This window comes from Lutjanus erythropterus, chromosome 13, assembly GCF_056507025.1.
Source record: "Lutjanus erythropterus isolate fLutEry1 chromosome 13, fLutEry1.hap2, whole genome shotgun sequence".
Classification (NCBI taxonomy): Eukaryota; Metazoa; Chordata; class Actinopteri; order Lutjaniformes; family Lutjanidae; genus Lutjanus; species Lutjanus erythropterus.
In genome coordinates, this window is record NC_139329.1 from 32,775,646 (window position 1) to 32,799,536 (window position 23,891).

At 40.3% G+C, this 23,891-nt stretch overlaps 1 protein-coding gene across 9 annotated transcripts in view; it reads right to left on the minus strand.

Annotated features, from left to right (window-relative positions):
- LOC146316907 (pleckstrin homology domain-containing family A member 5-like) overlaps positions 1–23,891 on the minus strand; it is a 105,577-nt gene that overhangs the window by 23,784 nt on the left and 57,902 nt on the right. For 7 of the 9 annotated variants that reach the window (XM_084733305.1, XM_084733304.1, XM_084733306.1 and 4 more), the window contains 7 exons: positions 23,709–23,792; positions 12,785–12,905; positions 12,540–12,644; positions 8,784–8,856; positions 5,797–5,897; positions 4,181–4,296; positions 1,539–2,048 (listed from right to left, as the gene is read on the minus strand). In XM_084733305.1, coding sequence (XP_084589431.1) covers positions 1,539–2,048; positions 4,181–4,296; positions 5,797–5,897; positions 8,784–8,856; positions 12,540–12,644; positions 12,785–12,905; positions 23,709–23,792 — 1,110 coding nt within the window. Of the gene's footprint in view, positions 1–1,538; positions 2,049–4,180; positions 4,354–4,813; positions 5,674–5,796; positions 5,898–8,783; positions 8,857–12,539; positions 12,645–12,784; positions 12,906–23,708; positions 23,793–23,891 lie in introns of those variants that run through there. The other 2 variants (XM_084733311.1, XM_084733312.1) reach the window with 2 other exon arrangements.

Here is a 23,891-nt window from a genome sequence, read left to right on the forward strand (position 1 = left end):
TCTTTTTTTTTAATAACAGCAAACAAAAACACCCAATTATAATTAACTCACTCATCAAAGCAATGTCATGTTATGAAATAGCAAATCAGTGGAAGTTTTTCATTTGCCTTTTTTTTTTTACTTTGTAGTTGCAAAAAAAAAACCCCACCCTGTCTAGTCTATGTAGATTCAATCCAGACTCCTCACTGAGAACCTCCCCAGGAAAAATTAGACTTTTCCATTGACAACAACGCTCTGAAATCTCCACACCCACAGTGAGTTCAAAGTCAGTGCAGCTGGCATTGAGAAAGCTTCCGACTGAGACTCTTCCTGGTTTTTAAAAAAACCCAGTAGCATAAAAACAGGCTTTTGACTACATGGAAACTAAACATCATTTTGGAGGACATGCATGTAAGAGGCCGCTGAAAGAGATGAACGGAGAGGGAGTGTATGAGCTCATCACAGAGGACCACTACGGAAACAATGACCAAGGCCTGTGGTTTTATCTTCCTCTTGATAATCTTCATGCATTGCTCAAAACAAATGTGTGTCATTTTTTAAAATAAACTTATTCAATGAGATAGCTGTGGCAAAGAGGCAAGGCTGTGTCATACAAGTGAGCCGATGATAAAATGAGAGACAGATAAAACATATGGAGAGACAGACACACTGACAGACGGGCGAGTGGGCAGGCAGACAGACACGGTGAGGGAGCAAGTTTAATCTCAACCAATTAAAAACGGGGCTGTCACAGCAGGGTCAGTGGCAGGCAGTAGCTCTGGCTAAAAGCTCTGCTCAACTATTGTTTATCCCCTGCTCCACTTACTGCCACACTCTACATGTAGTGTAATATCAAAGTGTTTAAATCATGGTGAGGAGCGTGTGAATCCTACGGCTTTAGAAAGAAATGGGACTAAGAAGCTTTGGAAAATGGGAAGCTGCATATGTACCGCGTGTGGAAACTCAGATGCTTAAAGAGAATCCCTCCTGTCTCAAGATGCAGGTGAATCAGCATTTCTGGATTATACAAGTTAAGCCAAGTTCCATGTCTTGTTGTCAAGGTAGGACAAGATTGGACTCTTGAGCAATAACCTTAGAACAACTTGTGCTGGCATATTTTCACCTCTGGCAGCAGACACATTTTGATATTACTCAATAAAATGATGGAAAGTTTCAACAAGTTAAAAAGACTTATAAGGCCTGTTAATGAAATCTAAATTGCATAATGTAAGACCTTGTCCTTTCCATACTTGAAGGTGGACCATGAAGCTTGCTGGGCACGCTGCACAGTTTGAATAAGTAGATACTGGTTCCCTGTTGGTTTTGTTTTGTAATTGTTACAGTAAGATGAATACATTTTTTCCCAAAAACACATTAAAAAGCCAGACTGAAGTTAATGAAATGTTAACTCATAATCTAAAAAGATTTTAAGACCTGTAAACATTGAGGCCTACAATTCAGATTATTGGATTTTAGACTTTTTAGGAACTTATAAGGACCCGTGAACACACAGATTAAGGTTGTTTTAAACCTGCAAAAGGTCATATAATCAAACCAACCTCCTGGTATCATCGTCCTGGTTGCGTCCTCTTTGCGTGCGGACCCACTGCTCCAGTTGCTGCATGGAGCTGGTCCTGCTCAGGGTGCGGTCTGGCTCGTGGGTGGGACTTCGCTGAGAAGGGGCTGCAGTGCCATTAACTGGACCCTGCTCACCAGATCCATTGACCTGGGGGCTGCGGTGTGACCCGTCCATTTCCGTCGGAGTCTGCGGCGAGGCGATGTTAGCCTTGATGGCAGCTGCCTGGGCCGGCTGCAGTTTGATACTGTTGATCTTGGTGAGCGGACGCTCGCGCTCCGCCCCATCTTTCTGGAAGCCGTAGCGCTCGGCGTCTCGCTGCTTCCTCTCTTCTTCTGTGGTGTTGGTGGACGGGACTGCCACAGTACGCTCACGGTCCACCTCACGGTTGCGTTCATTGTTCTGGATTTCAGGCTGTGTGAGTGGCGGCTTGTGATTAGCCACATGATTGATCTCTTGTGGTCCACACTGCTCCACTTTTAGCCTGTCCAACCTGGTGAAGACAAAGAGGAGGGAGTAGAATAATAAAGAGAGTCAATAAAAACGCACAACATCACCTGCACAGAGCAGTGTTATCAAGAATATCTATTTTTTTAGGCAGGTAGGTAGCTCTTTATTTATCCCCGTGGGTAAAATTTCAGTCTCACAGCAGCAGAGATGCAAAGGGATATGAAAAAAGTAGGAGTAAATAAAGAAAAAGAAAAAACAAAAACTAGGTAATACAAGAAAAAGAATAAAGATATCAAGAATAATAATATTAATGTGAGAACAGGGTATGTAATATGCATAGTTAAGTGCAAACAAAAGTATAAAAAGTGTAAAAAGGAAAAGAAAAAAGTGCAATAGACAGTATGCAGAATAACAGAAAGTATGCAGTGTGCAAGACTGTGTATAAAATGTGTAATACATTAAAAAAACAGTGCAAAAAAAAAAAACAAGTTTCCATCAATACTGATATATATCAAGTCTTTTTCCTCAATATTGATACATGAGTACCAGCTACAAATGTCCGTTGTCATGTTGTGGCCTTGTTATATTTATCTTTTAATAAAAATCTAAGAATCTATGCCATCAATTTTCCCTGTGGTATCAAAAATGGTATTGAATATAGTTTTCAAGGTATTGTATTAAAGTTAGAAATTCAGGCATTGTGACAACACTAGAGCAGAGATGGAGAGATGATAACTACATTAGGTTAAACTGTTAACATCTGTGTCATAGATTACTACAGCAAAAGGATTTTCAGACACTGTATCAAGGATAAAGTATAACGCAGACAGCATACACCACCTTTGTGAACTTTGTTAATGGTGGCAGCTCCGAAACAAAAAGAAAGTGCAAAGAAAGTGGGCGGAGGTGCACAATGTTTCTTCCAGCTGCCAGAGGAGGCCAGGCGTGTAAAAGGAAATCAGATATCTCCAATATAATGCTGCCTCTGCTGGGGCACATCACAAAGGTGCTGCTCAGACTCCAGTAATCCATTTGCCGCTCCCTTTTGCCCCCTCTGTAGAAGACCTATCTACAGCTCTGTGGTCCCTGGGGAGGTCTCCTGAAGTAATAGACACCACTACTCCTTGGCCTGAGACAGGCTCAAGGTCACAGCTTCAAAGTTTGGCAAATTTCCCTCAGCAGCACTGCTCACTGGGTTAGCAATAAGAGGGCAGAAAGAAAGGCATTCCTTCAGAGTTTCCACTTGTATCCTTTTAAATAGCAGCACTAGTCACGTAATGTCTTCTCCAGCCTTCTGTGGCTCCACCAGCCCAGTAGAGCACACATTCAGCCCAATGAAAAGTCTGTGTGCACTCACTCAGACTGTTTGTAGGATTTAAGGTACTGAATATTGCTCTTTTTTTTTAACACTATCCTGGTTAAAATATGAAAAGATATTATAAAATGTATTGCTGTCCATTGAAATTAGGATAGCCTTTAGTCTAGACAGACATTATAATAGTATTATCCTATATATCCTCATAACAGCATCAGTGACCGATTTAACAGTGCTATCCAGTTGATTTCAGGCACTACTGCTCTGTGTAATTACAAACCACTTTACCATTACGCCTCTGCTCACCCATATAAAAGGAGGGCATTAGACAGGCAGGCTGCCAAATGACAGACATTTAACACAGTTTTAAAAAAAGGAAGGAAAAAACCCTCTCCTGATGAGTCAGTGATCCTGATCAGCCTGCACAACTGTGCACAACATCCCCTGAACAACCCGCACCATGCATTCACATTGGTATATGCCCACATGCACATGGCATCCTTGTGTATGTTACTCTGTAATAAACTTTGACAGTATAAATAGTCACAGTTGCAGCTTCTTCAACAAAACCCACAGACCAGAAATGTCAAAAGCGGGTGCTGAACTGTTGCTTAAGAACTTAACAGGCTTAGCAGAGGGATTTCAAAGCACTTGCTTATGGAACAAATGCTAAAAAAGAAAAGGGATGGAGAAACGAACCAAGGGATTCAAAGTCAATCACACTTGTTTTAAGAACTGTGCTCAAATGCCATGTTTAAATGTCTTTTTCTCCATTCAGAAGCGACACAACCCAGCGCAACCTCCCAACTTCAATATAGACTCTCTGTAAAACTGACTGTTTTAGTGATGCTCTTACAAACCTTTTCACTGGCTCCGCATGTACAAGTGCAGCATCTGTCATTACTTTCATCCATGACTCCATCTCTTTGGCTGTGTCAGTGCAAAAATAGTATGTCCGCATGTTGGGATGTGTAGCCTGTTTTGACGATGGACAGGATCAGAGACAGGTAAAGAGACACACAGAGAACATTACCTGCAAGAAAGAAGAGGAAAAACATCAAATCAACTGGGAATTTTACCACTTGCCATATAAAAAGGCAGTTTCTGTCAGAGAAAAGGCTGTCTGATAGCAAGGTAAAGCAGTGAAAATATTCTAAATATAGCGTGCACTTAAACTGATGTTGATTTTTTTTAGTGGACTGCGGGCATCTACTGTGTACTGACTATGGACCCCACATTAAATAATCTGAACTACTCCTTTAACCCTGACCAGTAAGTCAATGTGGGTTGCTTTTAAAAGTAGGTTTACCAGCAAATAAGAAAGATGTAGAGCTTTTGAGACACATGTCATAAATCTTACAAAATATGGCTCATGAATTATTCCTGGCTGTGGGCATCTGTACCATCCATATAAATCAAGCAATGAGTCACCTGAGTTTCATGCATACCACTACATTAGGGCAGTAAATCTACCACAGTACTGTAGGACTTACCACACAGTGCATTGAATGGCAGACACAGTGTTCCGTAGTTTCTCTGTTCGCTTGCAGTGAACAAACCAATTTATTGTTACAGCCAGACCAAGAAAGAGAAAAACAGAATGTTTAGTGAACAACCTCAATATCCTGTTTACCGATGTCTGAAAGACAAAAAAGGCTCTGTCATTACTCCACTTACTCCAGAATAATCTTAAGAAATAAGGAACTTTTTAATGACATGGCCATTTTGGTCAAAACAACAAGGGACAGGAAAGGTTTAGGATGAAAACTATGCAGTCAAAAAGTCATTCCTGAGTGAATCGCTGTAAACTGAAGAGGTCGGGCCCTGCTCTCATGTTTCTCTCTTTGCCTCAACTCTCGCTCTTTTTCAGTCTGAGCCTAAGTTGGAAAAGGAGTGGGCCGTGTGGTTGGAGGGACCTTGAGCAGACTCCCGGGCGTCTGTGTTTGGCTGTACTTGGCAGGTCAACTTTGTTGTCTCTCAGGGTTTATGAAGGACCCACAATCAAATACTCTACACACCACTGAGGCCACATATAAAATATGCCTGTTGCCCTGAAACTTGGGGTTTCCAATTCGAGTAAGAATACTGCAGTGCTCGAGTACTCCAGCACAGACATATCACTGTTGGCGAGGGCTTTCTTTGCTTGCTTAGCATTATTTTTAGCACTTCACTGTTAATCAACTGAAAATTATTCCTACAGTAGACACAAAACATGCTCAAAGCAAAATAAACCTAGAAGTTGATGTATATGCGAAAGAAGATAAGACCACCACAGCATAAATCTATTCTCTAACTTCTAAGCGATATACCAGTGATCAAAAGTTCAGTTTGAGACCTCTGTACATTTGGTTCTGATAATCTTATTTTATTAGAGCTTTAAATTCTACTAATGCTTTACTTTTCTATGCCTTAAATGTACTCAACCATAGAATGTGCAGTCTAACAAAGTTTTACAGGAGTGAAAACATGCACTGACCTTGAAGGCATATTTTCTGTTGATGTGATCATCCACAGACAGCATGGATATATGAAAGCTTGGTAGGAGGATGCTGCCAAGTATCCCCTCCTCTTTTTCATCTGCAGAGAAAAATTAAGTCAATATAATGCATTAGGGGCTATTTCTTTCTTTGTCAGTCAACAAGTTATCCATCATACTACACTAACCTCTTATGTGTTAACACTAATTTATAAACACAAAAAAGGCCAGAGATAAATCATATGGATTGTGAGATAAAAACTAAAACAGGAGTGTGTTGGTGGTGAGTCCAATCAGTGGAAAAGATGAGCATTGATTCAATGTCCTATGCAGTTAGGCTGCTCTAATCCTCATTAAGTTAGCAGACAGGGCTCCACATTGACAATGGAGCGCTCTCCACAGGGGGGATTAGATTGAGTACCGAGTTTTAAGCAGAGAATTGCTTAACCTCTTAATTTGATATAAGCAATCTGCACTGCTTGGCCAAAACAGTGCAGAGAAACAAAATATACCAGGGAAGTGCCGCTGCAGACCCATATGTGCATTTGCTCTCTTTGCTGTGCATATGTGCATGTTTGTGTGTTGACTGGGGATGTTATCTAAAAGTGTCCCAACACATACTGGTGACAAATGGGATGATTAAAGCTCATTATGAATAAGAAAAGAGAGAGAGACGGTACTCTTTCAAAATAAGATGAAGAGTGGCTGAATGTGAAAATTCCAGTGGAAATGGTCAGGAGTTTGGGTGAACGTGCTTTATTTGATTCTTTAATACAGCAAAGCAGAAAGCTCATTTTGCTGGAGAGGATGCTAAATGTTGGTTTTCAGGTAGTCAACTGGCATGTATTTTTGGAGGGCGCAGAGATTGGATCTCCTGGGAGGAGTTTCACAAAGCACTGTAAAGCATACTTGACTCTGACCTGCCCTTGTAGTTTTCCATTTCACTTCATGTTGATTTTCAGGTCAGGAGTGCTGATGAATATGTTTGACATTTTGATACCCGCTTGTTAAAAAGTTTACTAAACTCCCTATAATACAGGAGTGAAAATAGTATTTAGTTTATGGAAAAGATTACTTTTTCTCTCTGTCTTAAGAAAAATTAGCTCATTAAATCCTGGACCAAGTGGGTCAAATATGTGAAGATTTTATGGAGGTTTTGAATGAATGACCCTGTAATGTTTTATTCTGGCCAACTTCATTGCCTTTTGTTTGTCGTTTTTTTTTATTTAATTTCCTTTCCAATCTCCTTGTAATATACTTACTAGTACTAATATAACTAATATACTAATTGCTCTTACTGCTCCCAAAATGTACAAAGTTCTTACATTTTGTAAAAATCTGTGGCCAGCAGAGGAAATGGAACTGTCCTCGTCCTGATATATGCCTTGTAATATAAACTGCTGTCCTAAAATTCATTGCGAAATGTGAACATTTGGGGGAAATAATAATAAGTGGTATCTGAACTCTGGTACTTTCGAGGTAAAGCCGTTTGCCCCTGAGCTGATTTAGAGTCCTGGCTCCAACACTGAAGTCTGAAGAATTGATGGATTGATCCAATCGCAAGCATCAGCTGTACCTCCAGCCAACTGGCCCTGCGTTTATTTATTCATCAAGTTTCTGCCTCTCTCTTTCTAACAGACACACAAACACAGAGGATTCAGCAGAGCAGTCTCTGGACATAATCTAACATTGTGGGAGATCCTGAGCGCACAATAATAGTCTGATAACTACAGCAGATTGCAGTCGAGTCTAGTTGAGGGGCAGCGCAGTTCATGACCTCTCTGCCCACTCTCTGCTGATGGATGGATTTCTCCACATGTCCGTCTGAATAAAAGCCATTGGGTCCGCTGCTGCTGTCTGTGGCTTTTGTCAGTCAGTGGGCGGAAAGAAGGCGACAGCACTGGCAGACACCAGAAATAACACAGACTAGACGTCATCCTGATCAGCAGAAATGATGACTGTATCCGCATCCAGTAAGCAGGGGGCATTGGGATATGTGGACCTGTGCCAGTGAAGACTTATATGCAGCCCAACAGTAAACCTGCTCCATCTTTACCTTATGGCCTCAATGATTCATGGTATTCATTTCGTTAAAAGAAAAAAATAGGAAGTGTCTGAAATGTTCTCTGGACACAGCTGTGTCAATATTTGATATGAACATTAGTCTTGCATGAGAGAGGCTGAAATGCCCAATCGATAGCAGCTCTGTCAATAGCATCTTATAAAAAGAACATTTAACACTTGCAAACATTTCCCCACTGCACAATAGAAAGAGGAAGGTTTATACAGAGAGACAGATTCAAATAATTGACTCCAACAATAAGCCTATCATGGAAAAACATGGCTAAGATTATGACTGATGACGAATGAGGCGATATGGTCTATTTAAATAAAGTTTCCATTACTATTTTCAGTCAAAGTTGACTTTTTTATGACTTGGTTATGAAAGTATGAGTTGTCCTCACTAAATTACAGAACCATGTAACACCACACATATTCAAAAGAACGATCCCTCTGGTGAGGAATTAGAAGAAGACCTTTAAATATTAGCAAGATAAATTTTGTTTACAGCAACTGACTCCAAGATGTATGCCAGTATGCAACCACTGTACAAAAAGAGCATCATCTCTGGAAACTTGTTTATAACTTAACGTTAGTGTGAAATCCAATTTGCTGCTATGTTCTCTCTTTCAACATTATGGCTGCATCCAAGCCTTGGTTAAAGCCCTGGCTTTGCTCAGGGAAAAAATGATCCCTCAAATGGCAAATCAGACGACGGGAGAGCCGTTTCAATTAATACGTCTCCTCAGTTGGTCCTGACAGGCTGCTTACCACAGGGACTTGGATCCAGATATATTAACAATGGCCAAGTGCACAGCTTGTGGCTCTGAAGGTCACAACAGCCCTTTGAACTACTGATCTAAAGCCACTATTCAATCAGTGCAATACTAATGAAACATGTCGGAGGGTGACAGGACAGAACTCACCTCTGTAGTAGAAGAGGCACAGGTCAGACAGCACAAACCATCTCTTTTTCCACAGCTTCATCCCTGTACTGTCCTGAAAAAGACACCAGAGGAACAGGGCACACTTACTTCACAAACAAGAACAATGTTCTAACTGTTGTCCACTCACCTCAAATATAATCAGCTCAATTCTTTCTGTGTGATTAACTGTTTGTTATATGTAGCTAAACAGACTGGGGTAGAACCTTCAAAGGGCAGCAGCCGATCAATTATGGATTGTTTTTTCTTGCCGCAGAGATAGAGCAACATTTTCCCCACAGGCAGTTTACTGCAGCTGCCCAAATAATTAGGTTCTATTGGCCTATATTGGAGGATACTGCCATATGAGTAGTGTAGCTCTCTTTAAGGAATAAGGCAGTGGGTAATGTGTGTGCGGCGTGCAAGTAAGGGAGAGCGAGGAGCAGACAGAGTGATGGTGCTGCTAGTGGAGCACAGGAAAAGGTTAGCAGTACGCTGTCAGTCTGGCAGTAAATGTACAGTACAGGTTACAGTGTGTCAGTTGATAAACGCCGAAGCATTTATCAAGACCAACAAAAGTCTTGTCTGTTATTTCCCAAAAAATGCTAAAGTGCAGGGGGCTAGGACCACAGCAAGTTAAGCATGATAATAATGATAAATCCAATACTGAATGTCCTCTGTGATTATTTATCCATTTTTCCCTCTTCAAACCAGTGTTCTTGTTGTTGGCGTGTTGTTAGCCATCCACTGGCAATTACATGATGGCTTGGCTTAAGTCTTTTAACCGATCAGTGGCTGTTTTCCTGACATGTCTAGTGTGCAACTCTGATCTAAAATGCACTGCGCAGTGGAATAACAAGATATTGACCCTACAAAATAAAATTTGCGATGACGATGGCAATAAGCGTAACCCTGCGGTAGGCACCACCTCTCCATGGTATTATGACAAAGCGGTTACCATCATGGTCCTAACTTGACACCACTTTGTCTTTTCCTTTTTGTGCTTCTGCGTATGTATTTCTGCACACAGTGACACAAAATGCCTCTTTGGACTCCTTTAAAGGACCAGTCTGTAGGATTTAGTGTTATCTAAGGGCGATCTTGCAAACACCTAAGCTCACTCTCCCCTTCCTAGCATGTCAGAAGTGGACACCAAACTCGCAAAATACCCTATCCAGTGTTTGGCTTGTCCATTCTGGGCTACTTTTAGAAACATGGCAGTGCAACATGGTGGACTCCATGAAGAGGGCCCGTGCACTCTGTGGATATAAACGCCTTATTCTAAAAACACAACGATTCTTATTTTCAGGTAATTATACACCAATGAAAACATACTTGTGAATATTACATTCTGCCATATTCTGCCAATAAATCCATGTAAATCTGACACACTGGACTTTTAATTTTTGTTAGTACACGGATGTTCAGTTGGAGACTGTGAGGAACTCATTCACTTTGTACTGCAAATTTTCTGCCAGTTAAATTTTACATATTCTTGACCTGAGATGGGGTGAGTGTAAATAATTCAGTTCAGGGGAAACAACAAGAGAATGCTCCACTGTGTATGTAATTTCAAGCAAATACACAGCCTTCAATTTTAAAAGGAAGTAGGTTGTTCAACAGGCAAAAAAAATAAACCTCCCCGCTTTTTGGTATCAAACTGCTGTGATCAAAGGGGGTTTCAGGCTGCTGCTTGAAAAGGATGAAGGGTGAGGAAAAGGGTATTAACTCCCCCGTTCGCTTTATTGGAAAACTTGAGCGGAGTCCCTAATCGTGGATTCTACCCGGAGACAAAAGCAGGGGGAGGGACTCCAACAACTCTGTCATTATGGTAAAACAGCATGTGGGCCACAGTTTACTTTAAATGGAAATTCAATTCCATGAACCAGCATGTTTAACACATTAGTATCAAAAAGTCACAATACCAGATGCTGCTCAGTATGTTCGCAATGGAGAGACATAAAAAATGTAACAAATAGATTCAAACTTCTTGTGTCCATTTATTCATCACTTTCCCTCCATTCAATGAAGGTCTTAACCACTCGTTTACAGTGTGTTCATGAATAAACTTTATCAAAAGTTCTGTCAGATCTCGCAAGGTTCAGGCAGGAGGAGAAAAACGAGCCTTTCACCATCACATCAATCACTGTGGCATTTTGTTCTCCCAATGGATCAACTGAAGGGCTGCAGCTTTTCCTTAGCCAAGGACCTCAATAGCTTCCAGGTTTCAATGAGGCAGGAAAATAAAAGTGCAAATCCAGCTTTTATTCCGTGTAGCAGATTTGTGAGTCTTTTGCTTGATCTACGTCACCCTGATTGAGGTCCCCAAAGAAATAGCAGCTGGCAGCTGTACTAAAGGAAGCCATCATGTGTTCACAAAGCTGCGCCGGGAGGCTGCAATCAAAACTAAATGAATCTCCCACTTAAGAAGCATGAGAGAGTCCTGTCTGGCCAAGAGCGGCCTCAAGCACCCCCTTTTCACCCTTCTGTAAGTAACCAGGGAGCTGTGATGAGGGATTGGTATTTAAACACTGCCCGCACTGGATGACTGGCTGAGCAGAAACACTGGACAAAGAAATGCTCAGATCCTGTACAGCATCAAAAAGCATCCTTTGTGCTCATCGTAAGGCTGCTGCCGCAAATCTTACAAGGAGCGGGAGACCTTCACCTATGAAAGTCTTATAAAAGTAAAGTTTGCATTCACAAGATGACCTCCTGTTAGAAGCTAAATTTATACACTTACGCCAAATATACTTGTTTCTAAATATCAGTTGCAATATAAACAAATATAAACTAATATGAATATGTGAATAACATTCATAACAACTTGCACATAATAAATCAGAGAATAAACTCCAGCCCCTGTCATCTAAACTGTTTTGCATCATAATTAGTTATTTTCTTTTGCTAAATAGGTTTCTGTGTTACTGGCATATTATTTTAGGTTCCTATTTAATTCAGCTATTTTCTTTTAGAGTTAATGTCAAAAAATGCAAACACAGCAATGAAGCAAGACTTTCTTTGCTATGTATGCACTATGAATGCTACAGTTTAGCAACAGCCTGCAGCCATGCTACCGGCTCTCTGAGACTGCACTTGGGCACAGCAGTGATTATAGCTAAATGCATATGTCAGCTTAGTAAAGAGCTCGCAATGATAATGCTAACATTTGCTAATTAGTACTAAACACAAAATGCAGCTCAGGCTTATGGCAGTATTATGACGCCTCCATTCCACTGGGCATATTGCGGATTTGATCCGTCCTCCACAGGGCTTCATACCCCACCAGCATTTCAGAAGTGGAGCGTTTTCCCGGCCTCATTTTGTTAACTTGCTCAGATTTTGCTGATTTGGTCATTTTTCCTTGCCATGGGTCAGTAGGCTACAGTTGAGCAGTTTCATTTTTGTCTGTTTTTATGATCACTGGTCTGCACACAGTCTTTTACTTTGAAAACTGACTGGATTCTCTATCATGTTCCTGTGTCTGACTTCTCGCCCAGCTCGATCTTCTCTGTGCAGCTTGACACGGCATCCGTCAAAAATAGATTCAGCGCAAATTCTCCGCGGAGCAGTGCAGAGCAGAGCAGAGAGCCGCTTCTGGGACGCACTGTGGTGCTTCTGGTGGAATCACAAGCATTGTGCAGAATGGCTAAGATCAGCTCAGGCGCCGTGGCTTACAGTGATGCCAAGTTGTCTACTCAGCTCCTCAGCACATCATAGGATTTATTGGATTTATTAAAGTTATATAATCTTGCTCACCTGTTTATAAAGCCAGTTTCTCTTGATTACTGGGGCACTGGGATTTCTCCTGATGGAGTTGGATCTCTTCCCGAAGTTATGAACTTTTTTGGAAGGTCTTGAGGGCTAGAAATACAGTGAAAGAATGAGTAAACAGCGAAGTGAGCTCAATCCACAAAAAAACAGCATTTTTTTGGACTCTGGACTTCTGAAGTCATTAAAATATGGCATGCTGATATAATCCCGTCCTCATGTGTGTCACTCACTCTTCCTGCTGGGCTACTGGGGTTTGCGGCATAGTCCGAGCCGCCTGTGTAGTTGGAGGCTTCACTCATGGTGCTTAGCGGCCGTTCTTTCCTCTCATTCGCCGGCACTTTGGGGGCAGATCTAAACAGAAGATACAAAGCATACCGAGAGCATACAGGCAGTCAGAATTATATATATGATTTAATGACCTCGATAAAAGAAGGAGAATAGGAGGAAGCAGACTTTATTGTCTGTTTCCCGATCCTTCCTCTGAAGTTCAAACTCGCTAAATAATGAGATCTCAACATGGGCCGATGAATCAAGCCAATTACTCCCACCATGTCACTGCAGATACGTTCCCAGTCCTCTAACAGCTTTAAATGGTCTGCAAACTCTGCCTGACATACTAGATTGCAGCAGTGAATCAGGTCAGGATGCCTCTAGAAGACTTTTTTTTTAAAGTGAAAATTAGTAGATAGTAGTAAGTTCAATACATTTGCCATAGGATAGAACACCTTGTGAAATAAGTTGTCTCTGGACCATGGAGATGTCCTACATTCTTTAGGAAGGGAACAACGTTGTGGTCTAGAGGGAACAAGACAGGAAAACCAGAGTAGAGCAGAAATACTGCAGCAGTGAAACAAGTAATCTCTCTCATGTCCTGGTTTCAGGTCACTGAATAAGGACAGAAACTGCCAACCCTGCACTGCAAACTCCCCCATCGAACCTGCTCCTTTGATTAATGATCTAACAGTCACAGACTTCAGATTATAATATGGTACCATTCAGCATTAAGGAGGAGCTCATTTGATAAGAAATAATGAATCCATTCATTCTATATCCATTCCATCTATACCACTTAGATCAATCTTTCAGTCTGTCCGTCTGTTTGAAGCAAAGACGAGATTATTTAAAGGAAACTCAGAGTCAATTTAAAAATGGTTTAACAACTCAGACTCCATGCTGTTATGCTCAAGGTGCACAAACACGAAACGGGATCACAAGGGATAACATCAGCTCGGCTCACAACAGCAGGCAACACACACAGGATTTTCATTTCCGTGCAGCATAGTGACAGATCTGATACTACCTGCACACCCTTCAAAACAAAGACGAGACAAAACAATGACAATCACAGAGTGACTTCGTCTTACCTGTATTTAGAGGAAAAGTTACATGTATTTTTCAAGGCAAGGCTTTGCTGCAAGAGGCAGCAACATCTTACAACTATATACTTGAGATGTTTTGCAAGTTCAAATGAGAGAGTTTCTTACATTAAAGGGAAGTTTTCTTATTAGAGTTCCCTGCCTGTCTTAAGTGACTATATATGTAACATAAGGGGGCTCTGTATGAGGTGACACCATTCCCTGGAGACACCATTAAGCAAGTCATTGGGTGGACAAGTGGGTGACTAATGCTCTCTTGAGTTGAAAAGCACATAATTTTCAAGTCCCTACTCTAAAATAGCTGCTTGTGCAGAGTGATGAGTGGCCACTGAGATTTACCACCTTCTCCATCTAATGAGCTCATTCCAGAAAATTAAGCTGCGGAGACTTTCAGCGCTTCCAGTGGCAGGAGAAATCCTAACTGAAGCATAATCAATAGTGTGTTGACCTGCCGTCAAGACACACAGGTTAGGAGGTGTGGACAAAGTGGACTGATTTCACTGATATTGCTCTACTTGGTCAATAGGCCATTTCCAGCCACTAATCTGCAGTGTTTGTAGTTATTGGGGCTCTGTGTGTTGTTGTTGATAATTACGTTTGGCCTGATAATCAATCTGTATGCAGTTAAACTGCAAAGTAGCGAGTGTTAATACTGTGCTACCACAAAGTAGGGGAAATACAGAATAAATAAAAAATAAATAAAGCCTTGAGGATGTGACCTAACATGACAAGTCTTCACTCCACTCTCCAGTGTTTACTTCTCAAATAGTTACAATGCTCACATGCAATGGAGACCACCAAATGTTTCCATCTATATTTCAAAATGAAACTGTGCTCTCCCTCGCTTCCTCTACAGTGTTAGCATGAAATTCCACATGGAGTATGTCACTGTTCATATCCACAACAAGCTGTGTCTGTCTGCTTTAAATTACTGTTTTCTCCTTGTTTAGGACGGTGCCAGCCCACAGCGGATATGACAGACACGGTGATAGCTGTAGCAAAAAATGCCAGAGCTAAACAACAGCCATTTTTGTATTTAGCACAGCTCCTTGTCAACAGCAAAGACAATAAAGCTCAAATTTAAGCCTGAGAGGGCAATAAAATGGCCAGTTTCCTAAAAAAAAAAGATTGCTAAAATTTCCTGTAAAGCAGACAAAAGGTTTAGTTTGATAAAATGGTGGTGCAGTTAAAAGCAATGTTGCTACCCAGCATCTATCTGCAAAAAAACATGGGCAAGTTGCATGTCCATCATCAACACACAGGCAGACAAGCACTTAAGCGTACTTAAGCCTTATTTGCACTGGACTAGTATTACCTGGGGACTCCTAGTAATTTGTAATAATTGCTGAGGTCGTCTGTGATCTTCATCCCATGTGAATCTACCATGTCCGTAATTTTTAAAGTAGAAAATCCACCACAAATTACCTACAATATTTCAGGTCCTGTGATAATATCGCAGTGATTTGGTGTTGTATATTTTTTTACATCTGTTTTATGTTGTCAGACAACTTAACAATTACAGTTGTATGGCAGTGCTTGATGACAGCTCATAATATGTTGAACAGCAGTCTGACATTAACTACAGTTCAGGGTATGTCAGTTTTTACATGCCCTTTTATTTATTAACGGTCATCAAATAATAACTAAAGTTGATTGTCATGTTTAATCCAATCTTAATCTTAATCCAAGATGTCTTTAAATAGCTTGTTTTGTCAGACCAAAACCTAGTGATATTCAGTTTAATATAATTATAAACACAGAAAAGCAGGAAATCGCGATGTTTGAGGGGCTGAAAACAGCCTTATCTGCCATTTTGCATGAAAAAAGCCCTTTTATCATTAATCAGTTATCAAAATAGTTTAATTCTTTTTCTTTTTTAAGATATACCTAACTAAGTTTATCTACAAATGTTGTATGTTTGTAACACACAGACTTTCCACTTCTGAAACGGTGACGCTGTGAAGAGCCTTGACATCATGTCATACATTCAAATATAACACAGACTTTCCTTATTCTGTGTGAAAGTACTGCACAAAACACAGGCATCACATGGAGTCCCCAGATAAAACTAGATAATACTAGTCCTGTGTGAACCGGGCTTTACTCTGACACGCAGCGGTAATTTGGTGTGTTTCGTTGATCCAACATAACTTGTGCGCCTTTGGTCTGCTGGAGGAGGCTGATGCCCCAGGAGATGCACACAGGTGTAGACACACAAAGAACATGCCAACTCCTCACATCGAGGCCCATAGATCAAACTCAGAACCCTCTCAGTGTGAGATCAAAGTGCCATGTATGGTGCTGCCTCACGAGGGATGACCGTGACCAGTCTCACAGTTAAGGGCTTTAAGCTGTACAAGTTTTAAGTCAGTGGATTTTACCAACATGCATGATCAAAATTTAAGATATAGAGCTTCAATATGACGGGTCAACATGTGCTACACTTTAGTACCACTCTATAGAGTACATCAAATGATTTGTATATACCATACAAAGTTAACTAATAAATTGAAGTGTATGCACAAACAACCACTGATGCTCTCATATTGTCTTGTGGACCAAACCACAAGACAGAGCCCTTTTATCTTATTTATTTCCACTTATTAAGACTAACCTATATGCATTAAAGTGTCACATCACTGCCTGCTCTGATTCCAGTATGGATTTCTGTGAGCCTGTGTGGGTCTGTGTGTGCAAAAAGAGTGAGGAGGGATTACTCTGCCACTGAAGCTTGGCGCTCTAAGCACACTGGGGGGAAACACTGAACTGAGTGGCTGAGGGTGCATTTTAAAATGACCACACAGCATTTCTAAAGAAATAAGGTTGCTTTCAAACACTTTTTGTTTGGCGGTGAACCTGACCTTTATCTTTTTAAACGAACAAAAGGAGACAAGGCAAGCATACACAGATCAAGATATCAGTGTATACGTTTGTCACAAGTTCACAGATGCAACGTAGCACAGAGCTGGATGATAAAGCAAAAAAATTTACAGACAGCAGCATTATTTACCAACCTTATTTGACTCATATCATTATGTTCTATAAAAGTGTGATACTTTCAAGAGCAATTCCCTAAAAAAACTAAAATAAATTTTTCACTTTTGCTCTAAATTATGTTTCAAAAACAGGTGGAAAGGAACAAGACAGCATTCTAAACTAAAGCTTAGTTTAGCGTATTTAAAACATGATTTTTCAGTTGATTATTATGGTAATCTTATGAAGTTACAAAGCTGTCCTGTAGTTGTGATGGTAGGTCAAAATAATATTTATAATATTGTGTTGCATTTAATAAATTATCATTTATAATTTTAATTATTTTGAAATGTGTGGTCAGTTTATAGATGTCAAGGAAACATATAAAATTGTCATGATATTCATTTTTGGTCATATCACCCAGCTCTAGCATGGCAAAGGAACAGAGTCAGGCCTCTTACCTGTGTAGCCCGTGCATCCATAAGGGACAGAGCATAAAGGAGTGTTCACAAAGTCAAGGTTTTTTACAGTTTGTTTAAACAAACTGAACAGATAACTGAGCTGCGTATCATAAAGTGCAACGTGCAACCTGCAGATTTAACGCTTCCTGGGAAAATCAGTAAACTGCCAACAAAGAGGACTGAATGGCTGGGATAAAAGATTTGTCCTAAAGCCTGCCATCAGGGGTGCAGAGCTTGACCTTCAGCTCAGGAAAAGTGAGTAATGATCTCCCTGCGGTTAGTTGTTCATGGAGGTTTAGATGAACATAACAAATGGTTCAGACAGTAAAGTGCACCTTACAGGACTTTGGAATGCAAATGCATAACAGGTTGTCAGGCAAAACACCATTCAAAACATCCACAGTCTGTTGGCAGTGTGCAACAACAAGAATTATTAACAGACACACACGTTCAAGTCTTTTACATAAAAATAAAAACAAATGAGAACACACATTTATCCATTTGCACCTAATAGTGGATTACCTGCTAAACGCTGGATGACACAATTTTCCACAATTCACACTACAAAACAGAGAAAGGACAAACCTGTTCAGAATGAAAGATCAAATGTTTTGACAAATGAGAGGTTTGAGGGGAAGACTAGCTGCACAGGGGCAGGATGCTGTGCTGTTATGTGGTGAATCTATAAATTTGACCACATCCAAAAGGTTATATCAGTTACACCCACATCAATATCCCCATCATTATAGTGTTTTTCTTTCTTTCTTTTTTTTTCTCAGGGTTTCCTTCTCGCGTGTTTGAACAATTCTCGTGAAAAAGACAACAAGGAATTCACAGAGATGGCCTAACTGACCCATTCAAGCTAAAATCCCAATTTAACAGGGAAACTGGTTAAAATATATACCAAAACTTCTACTCTTACTCTTCTACTGAGGCTGTCCAATATTTTTCCATACCAAATCAAACTGACTACTGCTATTTTTTCAACTACTTCCTCCCTGGACACATACATAACATTTGCTATCTCAGTATGCATAATTTTAAATTATTAAATGATTAATATATGTGATCAAAATGTTACATTTACTTATTCACATTAAATCTGCAGAGCAGAACTGCTGTCTCCCCCTTCTGGCAGTGAGAGTAATTACAAAATCAGTGTTGACGCGTGCGTATGACGGATGCTACAGTTTTCCGCCACATGCTCTGTCATACTGTTGTCTAGTCCTTCACTATAGCTGCTCCTCCCTTCAGCTTTGACCAACCAGTCATTGCTGGTTGACCTAAAACGCATTACAACCGCTGCCCCAGCGTAGGGATGTTGCCACAGATACCAGTTTTAGACACTCTAGTATGCTGCAAAATACAGAGAGATTTACCTGGCAGTGGTAAGCTTGATTAGCCTTGTACGAACTCGTTTGACAAGGGCTTGAACATCATGAACGTTCATTTACATATATGTAAAAGTCCTGCACTGCAGGTTTAATGCAAAAAAGCAAAACTGCTATAATGTAACTTCAACTGATGGACGACGGGTTTGCAGTGCAGTAACTTTATTGTGATTTGTGTGTGAATGCAAAAGTGAGTACTGTCCTTTATATTGCTTGTGGTGTTATATCTACTTGTGTTGATGCAGCTGTAGAGGATTTCTGGTGGCAAATGTGGATGATAATTCAGAGTTTAGGTGTGGGATGGATATGCTAATTAGAGCCTGTTTCATGCATGGCAGTTATGGCTCTCTGCTCACCTGACTCAGCATGTTAGACTTCAGGACATGTTCTTTCATTTATTACCTGTTGTTTCTCTGCTCTGTGTTTGAGCTGAAATACGAAGCAGCTGTCGTCAAGTTTTGTTAACTATACTGCTAATTAAGGCTGCGCTAACTATGTGACTGAACATAGCGTGATTATCAGTTTTTCACAATAAAAGCATCCTGTCCTTTCGGCAGTGGGAGAATTTAAGGCCATTATGAAATGGCAGGAAGTGCTATGTGAGCATTGGCAATAATTATTATTATTATTCCCTTTGTTTATGATCACTTGAGAGACATTTAGTTATATTTGTATATCTCCCAATTACTGTTTATTGTTAAGTTTGGTAATACTGTGCATATTCCTGCATATGGGTGAATTTCATGTATACGCATATTATCTTCCATCTTCCATCTTGCTGCATTTTGTTATTTTCTATCTGTATAGAAAACCTTTATGTGCTACTGCAAAGGAAGAAAGTAAAAAGCCTCTTTGACCATCACTGAGGTTTTTATTTCATACTCTGGAAATTTTGGCCTTAAGTGGGGTTCTGGCCGATACATTGGGGTGAACTCAGTGACTACAGTTGTCCTGCTCAAAAATGCCTATCATGATTTTATATATCCAAAGATTTCAAAGGGATATCTAGCATGATATGAACAGCATGGTAAAACCATATTTTATGTTGTCATATCGCCCAATTCAATCCAACACGATCCTGAAATAATTTTTTAATTACTGCAGACGTGGTCAGTTCATGTTTTGGTAAACATGTTTACATGTGAGTTATTTCATGTCAGCTCGCAAATGATCATGTGGACTGCTAGAAATAGGCACAGACATGTACAGTAATGACAGCAGAATGCTGAGGCTGACCTTCACTGAGGAGGGGGGGGGTAAAGCCAAGGCGAGTCTGGTCTGAGCCATGACTTCATCAGTAAGTTACATCACAGGATAACTGAGAGTTTAAGTCTGAGTGACAGATGTATATGGGTTTGTGTATGTCTTTTTGTAATCCATATGGCTAATGTACAAGTAATAGCCTAGCTTAGATTTGTCCCTCAATAACAACACATAGCTCCTGCAACACATTTATCCAGCAGTGATTTGTCCACTTTCACAAAACTAAACTGACAGACTGAACTTTGAAGTGACAAAAGACAACAAGGCCCAGGCACTGATTCACCTGTTCTGGTTGGGTTAAAGGTTAAAAGAGTTTTGCTTATCTGCATCAACTTTTAAGTTTGTGATTGAGTCATTCTTACTGAGCAGACACTTGAGAATCTGTCCTGATCAATGTTAACTATCATTAACACTGTGTGGTACAGCTACAGTATATTTGCCTTTCTTTTAGACTGTTAAATGTCATCGTTGCCCCATCGTCTCACGATTATGCAACTGATCACTGATGTGTAAATAAGTTTCACACATCATGGCAGACCTACATTTGCTTCCTAGACAGCGATAGAACTGCAGTCTCAGAATTGAGAAGGCTTTTCAGATCTGTTCACTCAAAACGAATTCATGTTTCTTTCATCTGAATTACTCAGATTTCCTTTTTAGCTTTGTGTTTTATATTATAGTGTGTCTTAAGGAAGGTTGAGTTTATGTTCTTTGCACATTACACTAGATTGCTACTAAAAACTATAATGCCAAATTTGAAGTAAATTCGGTGTTTTGGATTTACTTAAAGTGCAGAGCAGATTAGGCAGTGATTTTCAGCCTGGCCTCTTTATCCCTGTGGCAGCTTAAATCCGTCTTTGCCTTTTATTACTCGTCCAGTGTGAAGATTTTCCCCCTTATTACTTTTGCTCAAACAGAGCCAACTGTTGGATGAAAACCACTGTAATAAACTAAAAAAAAAAATAACAATGACTTTGATGTTGCTTTCTCAAAGTTGACCTCTAGTACATCTGATATGCTAGATCCATTTTGCAGATTATCTTACAACGATAAAACAATAATTGCTAAATTAGATATCATCTTGCAGGGGCATGTTGTGCCTCTCGGTGCGAAAAACGGCAGAGATGTGAGAGTAACACAGCGAGGGGAGGAATGTGTCAAGAGAGTGCGGCGTGACGGTTCTGGCACAACAAGCTTCTTCACAACCATTTTCTGAATATTCTATCTCTGCTGAACAAAGTGCAGCTTGGTGAGGCAGAATTAAAACCAGGATTTTAATTTCTAAGCCACATATTGCGAAAAAAAAAACAGCTGAAACTTGTGCCCATGATGGGCCATCAGGGAATTCATCTTCCAGTAGTTTTGGGAGTCTGGCTCCCCAAATGGGAGTAAAATTTCTTGTCTTGAAGCAGAACATATTTCATTTAACATTCATTGCTCAATAAGATAATTGCCACCAGTTGTGATGACGTGACTTCAATGCAACATTATGGAGAGTCTGCTGTGACAGGGGTTTCTGCAGGAAGTGAGAAACTAAGTGGAACTGATACATGTCATGCAGCATTAAGCTAAGATGGCTCGGGTGGAAGATGAAAGTTGAGGCCAGTATCATGGTGTGGGTTGTGAGACAAACAGTCTAGTACATGTATATTTAGGACACTTAAGGCCAGTTCAGACTAAAGATTTGTGATGAGACAAGTTGAAACTTGCAACTACTTGCAATGAGCCGGTCTGCAATGTTCTGAAATCTGCCAGCTTACACAAATGTGACTAGATGAGATGGTGTAACGTTCGATATGCTCCTGTTTAACCAAATTCTAATTGTTCGGACATTGTCGCTGGTGTTACATTAATAAGGAGGGAAGCACTTCTTAGTCCATTACTGTCAACAAGATTTACTGAATATTTACTCGGCTGCGAACTACCTGACACCATGCTCAAGTACCAGGACAAATCGATAGATCAGGCTTAGAGAACAGGAGAGAAGAGAGGATAACATTTTCTTTCTGATAACAACATGTTTGGATTTTACTTTGCTGGGCTGCTTTCTCAACAAGGTCAGCAGGTAATTGTTCAAGCTCAATGATAAATTTATACTGGCTGTCTGTGACCTGACAAACTCAAAAGCTGCATGTTTTGCCATGTTTTATGTTTTTTTAGGGTTTAATTAATGTGTGTGTGTTTATTTTGCTGCTGTATGTAGTATTACATGTCCTTAAGGTAACGCTATAGCTATGTGTAAAAAGCAAATTGTCAAACTGCAGGAATTCGTTTGCTTGTCAAGACTGTGTAACTTTGATTAGCACCCAGTTTTTTCCCCCAGTGACCAATTGATTGGTTGAAAAGCAGGTAGAATTTCAGTCGACCAAGATTTTCTTTGGTTGGCTACAGCCCTAGTATAATTTCCTTTTATAACAACTCTCTGTACTTCTGTTCTAACTGCCAGGTTTTCATGTTTTTGTAGCTGAATATCATTGTAGCATATTAAAATATGAATGAGGCTGGTGATAGCGAGTTACTTGCTATAGTTGCATTTCCAGCATTGATGAAACGACAGCAACATTTTTGAAAAAAAAAAACCAAGAGATTTGAAAGAATGAGAATTTGGAGCGGTCATTGGGTGCTTCAGCAGAACACCCAGGGTGTAAATTTATGCCCTGAACCTGAGACAGAAGATTCCCATGCTTTCGTCAGCCTTCCTGTTTGAAACAGGTGATGTGCCTTACATTCTAAAACCAGCAACTTGCAGCTTGACAAGCTTAGTCACAAGCAATGCCATCAGCGTAAACGTTTTCCTGCAACATTCTTGATCAATTTTGTCTCATCATGAATCTTTGGTCATTACAGATTGAGACACAGAAGTAAATACAAGTGGGAATCTGCAAGGGAGGGCAAAGTTATAGATCAGCATCTGCCTTATTTTTTCTGCATTTCTGCAGTGTATGACTCTGCAGACCTCTTGCATATCTCACTATGAGTGGCCCATGAACAGGGTTAAAGAGTAAAAGGTGGATAAAATGAGAGAACTGATGATTCCTCAGGTGGAAATAAACTGACTAAGTTTAGTCTGACAGATTCATAGAGTCATTCTCCTTGAAGTGAAAGTTCAAGATGACTGGCCTCTGACCCAGTCACATGGGAAGACTTGTGATGACTGTTGTGCTGAAAGCAGTGTGGACGATCACATGGACATAACATTGTTGGGGGACATATCTGTGCACTTATGACAACTGAAAAGGCCATGAACTCTCATCCAGGTCAAAACGAGAGACGAACTGTGACTCATTGCTTTCCCACACGCTGATGCATTCATGATATAATGGCTTTTTCATTGACTGCCCTTAGCAACAAGATTATGACCTCCTGCCTTGGCACTTGTAGAAAACAGCAGCACAATTATGCAATAAATAAAACATCTTTAATATATGAGTATCTACAAAGTATCTGAAAAGTTTCTTTTTCATATAGATAGTTAGATCTTATTTCTAAGGAATTTATTTATGAAGATAGATAACTGAGGAAGCAGTGAATAGAGGAGGCTTTGAACTGAAAGGGCAGTGCTGCAAATAGATGGTGTCAAGGCGCAGACTTGTGCAACGTTGCCTACACATCAGGAGTTTGCGACGGCACACTGTAGAGCTCAAAAAATGCAATCCAGTGGCATTCTAAAAGCCAAAACAAGAGACTTACTGTTCGTTGACGACAAAGATGCAGTTGTCTTGTGAGGGTAAGTTTGAGACAGGATGCTTGCAGGTCACCTTCCGCTCATTGTGACTAATGAGGATAGGGAGGGGGGGGGTGGGGGGGAGAGAAAAAAGTGATCAATGTTATAAAACACTGCAGACACATGTCAGTAAAAATGAGGCCATCAAT